The 10,000-nt window shown below is 47.3% G+C and overlaps 1 protein-coding gene across 1 annotated transcript in view; it reads right to left on the bottom strand.

Moving 5' to 3' along the window:
- atp2b4 (ATPase plasma membrane Ca2+ transporting 4) overlaps positions 1-10,000 on the bottom strand; it is a 74,638-nt gene that overhangs the window by 11,852 nt on the left and 52,786 nt on the right. The window contains exons 13-20 of the mRNA XM_083669184.1: positions 7,570-7,749; positions 7,157-7,244; positions 6,269-6,375; positions 4,158-4,349; positions 3,555-3,768; positions 2,680-2,891; positions 2,282-2,389; positions 581-763 (exon numbers count right to left, since the gene is read on the bottom strand). Coding sequence (XP_083525310.1) covers positions 581-763; positions 2,282-2,389; positions 2,680-2,891; positions 3,555-3,768; positions 4,158-4,349; positions 6,269-6,375; positions 7,157-7,244; positions 7,570-7,749 — 1,284 coding nt within the window. The remainder of the gene's footprint in view (positions 1-580; positions 764-2,281; positions 2,390-2,679; positions 2,892-3,554; positions 3,769-4,157; positions 4,350-6,268; positions 6,376-7,156; positions 7,245-7,569; positions 7,750-10,000) is intronic.

The raw sequence follows: 10,000 nt of genomic DNA, 5'->3' as shown, positions 1-10,000 counted from the left end.
GACAGTGAAGGCATTTCCATTTAAGTCATTCCGCAGACGCTCTTAACCAGAGCCACTTAGGGCGTGTCATTCTAATAAAGAGGCCGAAACAACTTCATCGTATGACTGGAAAACCTTCAAAAAGAAGTATCAGCGACAATTGTTTGACCGACCGGTAACGGTTAGCAAAGTAGTGTCGACAAAATCTTCCTTGGCTCGCTGACGTGAGAACCTGGAGGAGAAGAGAAAGTGAGTTACCTTAGAGGAGGGGGGGTAAGAGGGAAGAGCAGGGGTGGGGAGAGGTGGGGAAAGATGGAGGGAGGAAGAGGTCCTCTCATCTCCAATCCTCTCCCCCGCTGAGGCTCCTGGCATTGAGAGGATGGGAGGAAGAGAGACAGAGGTACAGGTAGGAGCGTGTCGTGCTCTCCGCATCTCGTGGATAAACTTCTCAATCTCTTCTCTCCTCCTCTATCTGCAAAAAAACGTGGTCAGGAAGTCCTGAGAGTCTCCAGTCAACAGAGAAGGACACCTAGAAGACGACAATAAAAACCGGAGCGGTTCTATGACTCTAGTGGACCATGCGTGGTTAGTCCGTCCGTACCTGGGTCTGGATGCGGTTGAGGCCTCTGAACCAGAGGACCTGACCACGGCGCAGCTCCATCTCGGCGTGGTCGATCTCATCCGCCCCTTCTGCCATCTCCTCATTGGCCATCTCTTCCTTGTTGGTGCCGTGACCCGCCTCCTTCAGGAACTTCAGGTGGTGGGTGGGGATGGCCGAGATCAACTGAAGGGAAAGAGGGGGAAAGAGGGGAAAGGGGGACAGAGATGAGGGGAACGTTTCATTAACTATCATGTTAAAGTCGTCCATCGACGTTTTGGAGTGGGCCGCTTCTTCTTGTCCCAGATGGTAGGGACCAATCCTGGTCCTGGAGAGCTACAAAAGGTCAACAGGCTTCTCTTTCAACCAGGGGGAGGCTGGTGGAGGCAGAAATCGGAGAACGGGCTCATTGTAATGCATGGAATGGAATGAGGAATGGTATCAAACACACCCAATACCATTTCTCCTCCCCTTCCATGCGGTACAATGAGCCCTTCCTCAGATTTTCTACCTCCACCAGCCTCCCTTGCTTCCAGCATCAGAACTACAGCGAAGCAGACCTGACTCAACTGAACAAGGGCTTGGTGAATCGGGTTGTTCACTGACTACGTTGACATGCTTAGGTGCTTATTCTGCAAGGTGTTTACAGTACATGGGTCATGTCCTAACCCAAATACTTAACTGGGGTAAAATTGGGGGTACTGATGTATGTGTCAACATGGTTTCTTGTGATATGGGCTAGGGTGTATTAGATCAATGTAGTATACTGTATAAGAGTATTTAGGTCATGGCTGCCTACATGGGCTTGTCATGTGGCTACTGTTGACCTCAGGGCAACATCTGGAGTGGAATGTTACGGGAAAGTGGAAAGTTAAAGGTAGAGAGATGCTTGCTCGTTCTACCTGGTTTGGCAGAGTGCACTCTCTCTCCAAGTGGCTCCTCGCTGAACTCATGGATCTAAGTGTGGGTGCATGCCATTGGTGCGTCTGTGTGTGTGTGCGAGAGAGAGAGAGAGAAAGAGAGAAAGAGAGAGAGAGAGAGAGCTTTTCTTTTAGGGGAATATGCCTGAGTAAGCTCAGTGGGGGTGTATTGGAATATTTCTTTGAATGTGCCTGTGCCTGTGTGTGAAGGTACAGTAGGAGCACAGTGTGTGTGTGTGTGTGTGTGTGTGTGTGTGTGTGTGTGTTGATGTGTGTGTGTGTGTGTGTGTGTAGGTGGAGACGCAGAGGGAGTAGCGTGCTAGGTTCCCCATCCCCCAGGGGCGCGGGTAAATGTGGGCCACGGCGCTTTCATGTGCGGCGGCACGCTCATTACCGCGGCGACGGTTGTGACGGTAGCGGTGGCAGGCAGACGCTCCGTGTTTCAGAAACCCTCGTCTCCCAGAAGCAACACGTTCCTCGTCTCTCTAGCGACGAGTCTACTGTACCTGCATGCGGCGTTCCACATCCACAGGAGGTTGGGATAAACCCCCCCCCCCCCCCCCCTCCCAAAAAAAACCCCGTTCCCCTTCCTAAAGCATCAACATCACCAGGTACAAGCTGGTTATGTCCTTATCGCTGTTTGGGAATGACATTCAGTGAATGCAGCGAGGCCTGGGTTTGATGCTCGTGGGTGAGGATTGCATTACATAAGAGAGTGATAAGAGGGTGGAGCGTGTGTGTGTGTGTGTGTGTGTGTGTGTGTGTGTGTGTATATATGTCTTACCTGTCCCCAGAGCAACTCTCCCACGCCGATGAACACACACCAGAGCCACTGGTCGAGGGTCAGAGCTGTGCAGGAGAAGGGCTTCCCACCGAACTGGACAATGATGATCTGAGACAGAGACACAGGGGGAGAAGGATCAGCTATACCAGCTTATAACTCCATTACCGTGGCTGGGTGGTGGCCGAAAATAGCTGGCAAAAAGTATGGTTTTCTGCTTCATAACCATTCCATTTAGGAGTGACTCTACTATATAAGTGTGTGTGTGTGTCTGTCTGTCTGTCTGTGTACAAGTATGTCTGTATGTATGTACATGTGTGTGTGTGTGGGCGTGCACGCGTGTGTGTGTGTGTGTGTGTATGTGTGTGTATGTGTGTGTGTGTGTGTGTATTTGTGTGTACCTGCAGGACGAAGGTTCCCAGGACCACGCAGCAGAAGATGGGGTTGCGCCAAATGCCCTCAAACACGTTCCTCTCCCCGTGGATCTTGCGGGCGTTGATCTCGTTGAAGAGCTGCATCATGACGAAGACGTTGAAGACGATGGTGTAGTGCTCCGAGGGCGGCGAGTGGAGGGGAGAGTTACGGCCGCTGTCGATGTCAAAGAACTTCTCTCCTGGGAGGGGAAAACAAACAAAATGGCGACCGTTTAGTCTGTAGTCTTCTTTGTTTGTTTTGTAGTGTCTTGTTTGTGCCTCTGCGTCTTTAATGCACTCCACTGAATGTGCTCGGAGATTATTCAAATGACTCAAATGAAAGGCTCTTTAGAAGAAAAGAAAAGATATATTATTTGTTTATTTGACCGGGAAGTCGTGATATTGGAACCTTCTTATTCGGAGAGAGATCTGCAAGATGTCACCCACAAGAGCAGAACAAGAAACTAGAGCATTATAAAACTAGACCAATAAGTAGAACAATATAAAATAGGGCTGAAATTTTCTTTCATATTCTAGATTTCATAACTGGGGCAGTGAAGCGTTGATGAAATACTCGTGGATCATAATGGTCCAAAATGGCTCCCTTGAGTCTTGTGTGACTCCGCATGTGTTCTATGATGTGTGTGCCAGATTCACACATCATAGAACATTTACTATGAATTAGCGTGTCCATTCTACTAATTTTTAACTCTGTGAGCTGATTCTATTTCTATGGCTGTGAGCTGACCAGCGAAGAGCAGGTGAAGATGGCGATTTGGGATGTACAGTATCATCCAACATGGTTTGGAATTACATTTGAGATATCCCTTCTAGTATGTATATATCTATGAGGGTGATCTGACCTGCGAAGAGCAGGGTGAAGATGATGGTGAGCTGGTAGACGCCATGGCCCAGGATGTTCTTCATCATGGTGCGGGAGATGAGGGGCTTGTTGCGGCCGTAGGGTCTCCGTAGCAACAGGGACTCTGTGGGTGGCTCCGTGGCCAGGGCGAGAGAGGCGAGTGTGTCCATGATCAGGTTGACCCACAACATCTGGACTGCTTTGAGGGGAGAGTCCTGGAGGGGGACAGAGAGAGAGAGAGTTGGAGTTTGAACACACCTTTATCGTAACGCTTGAATGTTACATTGGAGTGGTACATGGTGGCACGCCTTGCCTTGTCAGTACACAAAACAGAGATAACCCTGACAAACAAAACAAAAAAAGAGAGAGAGAGGGAGAGGGAGGGAGAGAGAGACACACAGAGAGGGAGGGTGAGGGAGAGACAACAGAGAAGGTGGTGGAGTAATTGGGGAGAGGCGTGAGAGGAGACATGATGTCTGACAAAATAACATTTTAAGAATCAATAAAAAACCTCCCCCTTAAAAAAATGAAACAGAGCTGCATGAACATACTTCTAATGTCTCTAGGTTAGAGAGTCTTGTAAGAGATAAGTCTCCACGCCTACCTGTGTGATGCAGGCGCCGGTGAACGCCACGATGACGGCCACCACGTTGACGGTGAGCTGGAACTGCAGGAACTTGGAGATGCTGTCGTACACGTTGCGTCCCCACATCACCGCCTTGACGATGCTGGTGAAGTTGTCGTCGGTCAGGATGATGTCAGAAGCCTCCTTCGCCACGTCTGTGCCGGCGATACCCTATCAGGAAAAAGGAGGAGGAGAGGGGTTTTAGTTGGTGTGTTATGTGGAGGGGGGTGGCACAGGGCAGCCATTTTGTACCCGAAAATGATCACAGGTGCATTCTGATACGAAATGAATTGAACTGCCTTCTTTGATAGCCGGTGAGCAGGGTCTCTGGCACAAAATGGCTGCCGCGTGTCATCAAGGTAGATGACGAGGGCCAGCTACCCAAAACACAGGGTATAGTGACCTCAACGTTTTCGGAAAAGCGTGCATGCAAAAAGCCATTCATCCGTAACTATTTCATTACAGGTTGGCACTGCATTCCACCCCGCAGACATTTGCCCTTTTCACCTCTCAATCATGTGAAACAATTAACGTTGGGGGAACAAAGGCTAACTACCATGAAGTCTTGCCGCCTTTCATCTTGTTCGCCGACCCCCTTCCGTACGGCAAAAAAGAATTTGGGCCGACTAATACCCGGGGCTATATCATTATCCATTCTATTTTCAATTATGGTGCTTTTAATTTTCTTTCTCTCTCTCTCTACCAGCGCTTCAGTCGCTTAGTCCGATTTTCTCATTCCACACAAAGGGAGAGTCAGTGCGTCATGGAGTTCTGTGTGGAATCGTGTAAACAGTAATCTGCCACGAACCGACTCTCTCTGTGTCTGTCTCCCTTTCTCTGTGACCTCATGGCCTCTCATTACGATGTCTATATGATTGCTCTGCCCACTGTTGCTGACATTAGCCTCTCTTCTATCTCATAACTTAAGCTCTCTCTCTTTCTGTTCTTTGTTCTCTCTCTCTCTCTCCCTCCCCCCCTCTCCCTCTCTCCATCTCTCTCCCCCCCTCTCCCTCCCTCCCCCCCTCTCCCTCTCTCTCCCCCCCCCCTCTCCCTCCCTCCCCCCCTCTCCCTCTCTCTGTCTCTCTCTCTCTCTTTCTCTCTTTCTTTTCTCTCCATCACCATGCTCTCTTGGCTTAATGGCATGTGTCTTGCTGAGCATCTCCAATACCATTAACTTCCCTCGGTGCTAATGTGTTCTCCTGTGGGCTAATTTATTCACAGCCGGGTGCCCGAGCCGCGGGGTCTCTCCGTTAACGTGGCAGGGGCTGGATGAGGGAGTGTGGCCCGCTGAGGGGCGGTCAAAGACGGGTGAAAATAGACACAGGAGTTTGGATGAGTGTGAAACCGCTATCGGTATCGGGCTGGGATGAAGCCAAACCTTGGGGGCAACTGCTAACAAAAAAACCAAGGCTTCACACACACACACACACACGCACGCACGCACAGGCACACACGCCACACACAGACAGATAGAAAGATACACACACACCAAACAGACAGATAGATAGAAAGACACACACACACACACACACACACACACACACGCACGCGCACGCACGCACGCACGTACACACACACACGCGCGCGCACGCGCGCACACACACACACACACACACACACACACACACACACACACACACACACACACACACACACACACACACACACACACACACACACACACACACACACACACACACACACACACACACACACACTCCTGGCATCCCCTATTCTCTAATCCAAAAAACCCACTGGTCTTTTTTTATCGGGGGAACAGTGTGCGGTGGGAGAGGGATTTGCCAGTGTTGATAAGCAGAATTATCCAAGCATTACTTCTATTGATTTATTATTCAGTTACACAGTTACTGTAATGGAGGGACTGGAATTAAATTGGAGAGTTGCCGGGATGAGGTTAGGACAAAATTAGTTTTTCATGGCTGTATTATAATTGTAATTACTTCAGAGGGTTTTTGACTAACAACGTTCTGCCAAGAAAATTAGGGTGCTTGAAAAACACGGGCAAAATTGGGAATTGGCAACCGTGAAAAATAGTCCAAAAAGATTGATTGTGGATTCAAAAGCATTACCATAGCGAATCCCACGTCGGCCTTCTTGAGGGCGGGACCGTCGTTGGTTCCGTCCCCTGTCACGGCGACCACCTGTCGTGTCTCGCCGACCGTGCTGTCAATGATACCTGTGGGTGATGGGGACAACAACAACTTTAGAGGTCAACGAACAAACAGACAAATCCAGGGAAAGCTCTTGGTTGGACCACGGCCGCTGCTTAACACTTAAAAAAAACCATTCCTTTCCTTGTTTACTTGTTTCCCTTCCTTCATCATCACTGCCAGGTCAATGGACTGGATAGGTCAACGTGATATGGTAGACACCTATCAAGCCTCATTCTTATCAGTGGTTATGCAAGGAAGGAGATAAGGAAAGATGATGAGGAAAACTAGTTCCTTTCGGTGTCTTTGAAGCAGCCCTGTTTTCTTTTGGTGTGTCTCCCCGAGCAAAACAGAGTTTGCATATTCATGACCCACACCTGCATACGCCCCACCCCTCCCTCCCCACCCTGACTGAGATGAAACAAGCTCGTCTTTGAATAGCACAGGGGTGGGGTTGTGGGGCTGGACGAAAGTACGATTCCCCTGGGTCTGCTGTGTGTGTCAGTGTGTGTGTGTGTGTGTGTGTACATCGGCCACATGAAAGTGAAAGCCACATTTTTTTTAGAACAAATTGAGGACAAGAAAAGTTTGAGAAGCCTTAGAAGAGTAGGGATAGCTTTGACCAAATCTTGTCATCTCTTACAAAGACAGGTACAACTACCTTGATTGGGCAAACAGATTACAATACAATCTATGCAGTCATATCAAAACCACAACAATGAAGAGTAGCTTTTAAAGTGTTAGTAGTAGGTCTCACTGTTAGACCTGCACTTGTGAAATCTTAAGGGTGTTGAACTGTTCACCCACCTTTGACCAGAGTATGTTTGTCTGTGGGGGAGGAGCGGGCCAGCACACGCAGCTTGGGCCACACCTTGTCCAGGCGCTCTTGCTCTACCTAGAGGACAGGAGGACATGCTGTCAGACTTTCACGTTTCCTTTTTATTGACTTTTAACCAATTAAATCACCACCGCCACCACCACACTATGGACAGTAGACACTTCAAAATAAAAGCCCTCCAATACTTTCTCACCCCTCCCCTTGTCATAAAAGTGATCTGCTGTCCCTTCAATTTTGTCGATACAAACGTATGTGCCCTTACACACTGAACAAATAAAACATATGCAACATTCTCAATGCAGACTCCAAAATAAAAGTCCTCTGTCCTCTGTGCCTCTGTCTGTCTCTCTGGTGTGAAAAAATAAAAGTCCTGTTCTCTCACCTCTCCCTGGTCATTACGGATCTGCTGGTTGAACTCTTTGCCCTCCATACACAGGAAGTCCTCCCCGGGCAACAGGATGCCACACTTGGTTGCTATGGCGCGGGCGGTGTTGATGTTGTCTCCGGTAACCATGCGCACGGTGATGCCGGCCCTCTGGCACTTGACGATGGCATCTGGTACCTGATTGGATTACAGACAGGAAGGGAGTGAGTCACCGCTTCCTCCATGTGTTTAATCACAATACATCCACTATACAATCTGTCTTATATCACCATTTCTAATTATTTAATATGTTTACCATTCATTTGGGATTGAGGCTTATTTAACTGGCAGAATCAATGGCATGATACATGATACATGATACATCTCAATCTTAGACCATTTTTGAGGTTTTGACAAACTACTGTCCTGTACCGTTTATCTTTTAATGCTTGGAGAGTGGGTTATGTTTTTAGTGCAGCTGCTCAGTTCTAATAAAGTAATGTAGTCATGTATTCTCTTCAACACACTCCTTCCCTGGGTGCCAGAGGTTATTCAAAGGCAGTCTGGTTTTAGATACAGTATGTGTGTATCAGAGTATTCCGTCAATATTCCCCTCCACGCCCCTCCTACTGTTGTTGCTAGCGCTGAACTCAGTTCAGTTTGTCTCCAGGTTATTTTAGTCGCTATCTCAGCGTGACAGCGTGTGGTCCTGACAGCTTCTGCTCACTCGGGCATGACCTCTCAACCCCGCTGTGTGTGCGAGTGTGTGTATGTTTGAGAGGGAGTGTGGGGGGAGACTGTCAGTGATATCTGTGTGTGTGTGTGTGTGTGTGTGTGTGTGTGTGTGTGTCTGTTCCGAGTAGTCCTCTGTAATTAGCCGATCTCAGCCATGTGATGAGTCACTCCTCATTAGACCAATCAGATCACCTATTAGTAGATCATTAGAAACCCCCTACAGACGCCTGTCTGTCAATAGACACACACCCGCGCACACACACCCGCGCACACACACGCACCACCCTCACATACATCGCACCATCAGATCAGAGTTTTATGAGGTATGAAAACATCACAGGTGTGGTAATGCATTTGAATAACCAAACTACAGTTCTTCTAATGCATTTGAATAGTAAAACTAGGTTTCACAGAAAACACAACGTCTGATCTTCCACAGTATCACCGCTGTATCAATATTTTGCTACGACATAGTCAAATATACTGCAGAATTCCTTCCACAACTACATTGAACACGGTTCACGAAATACACGCAGACTGAAAAGTAGCCAAGAGGAACGGGGTGGAAAAATGCATACGACAGTGTAACCAGCCATCAATGGATGATAATATATGATATATAAGTGAATCTCATACACCAGCTAATTTGATTGGCACCGTCGTTGAAAAGATAAGTGATTAAACGCCCCGGCTATTATATATTTAGCATTGCGGTTATCTGTCATTCCGTTGCCCTTTCAACCCAATTGGGAGCTAACTGGTTGAGAGATACCCCCTGGCTACACGACTATTTCTATCCTCTTATCTGGCGCTTGACATTCAAAACTCAAATGACTGTCGGTGCATCAGTGCGCCACGTGAAGAAACACAGCAAGAGGCAGTGAGATGGATGACATGGCATGTCAAATGTCAGCCACCTGGCAGGGCTACACTGAAAGACGAAATGAGTTTTCAGGAGGATCAGACTTTATCAAATCAAAGCGATTAAATATACACCGTTTCGTACCGTCTTCCCATATTGGTAACAATAATAATAATAATAATAATAATAATAACAATTATCTTGTCGTTTGAATTCTTCTTCACTCACGTATATCATATAGTATATTAGAAAAGGAAGTTCCTGAAGAAACAGTGTGGGCTTACAAAGTCTTAATGTGGCGGTGGATAAAGTTTAAATATGGATTAAACTGTCAAGCTTATAAGATGAAAAGAGGAGTAGTGTTTTTGAGTATGACCATCGCAACAGTATGCTATTCGATGTAAATTAATGCAACTTTAAATGTGTATAGATTAAAAACTCTAAATTGTATCAATAGCATGTATAGAAGTTCATTAAGTGGGGTCAGTCGACACATTGTAATGCTCAATGTTCCTTAAACTACTCTGAAAATCCTATTTTCGTTACCATTTTTCCAGTCTAAAATCTTGTTAGCCTACTAACATGTCTTAGTCCAATAAAAAGATATGAGGAACTATTTGAACCTCACAGTTATTTCAATGACATTACTCTTCCATGCACACTACTCTGACTAAAGTGTGATTGTCTTTTGGTGGGGGACAAGTCCCTGAATAGGGGTCTTGGTAATCTCTTCTAGAGACTCCCTGAGAGGAGCAGGCAGACTCAATTCCGCCAGGGTTAAAATAAAGCATGGAGGGATTAACATGAGTTAGCTCAATGGCCTGGTCGCAATTCAGTGTCCGACACAAAGGC

The sequence above is a fragment of the Argentina silus genome (assembly GCF_951799395.1).
Source record: "Argentina silus genome assembly, chromosome: 4".
In the NCBI taxonomy this organism is placed as follows: domain Eukaryota; kingdom Metazoa; phylum Chordata; class Actinopteri; order Argentiniformes; family Argentinidae; genus Argentina; species Argentina silus.
Note: the sequence above shows the minus strand (reverse complement) of the source record. Positions and strands in the feature narration are given on the sequence as shown.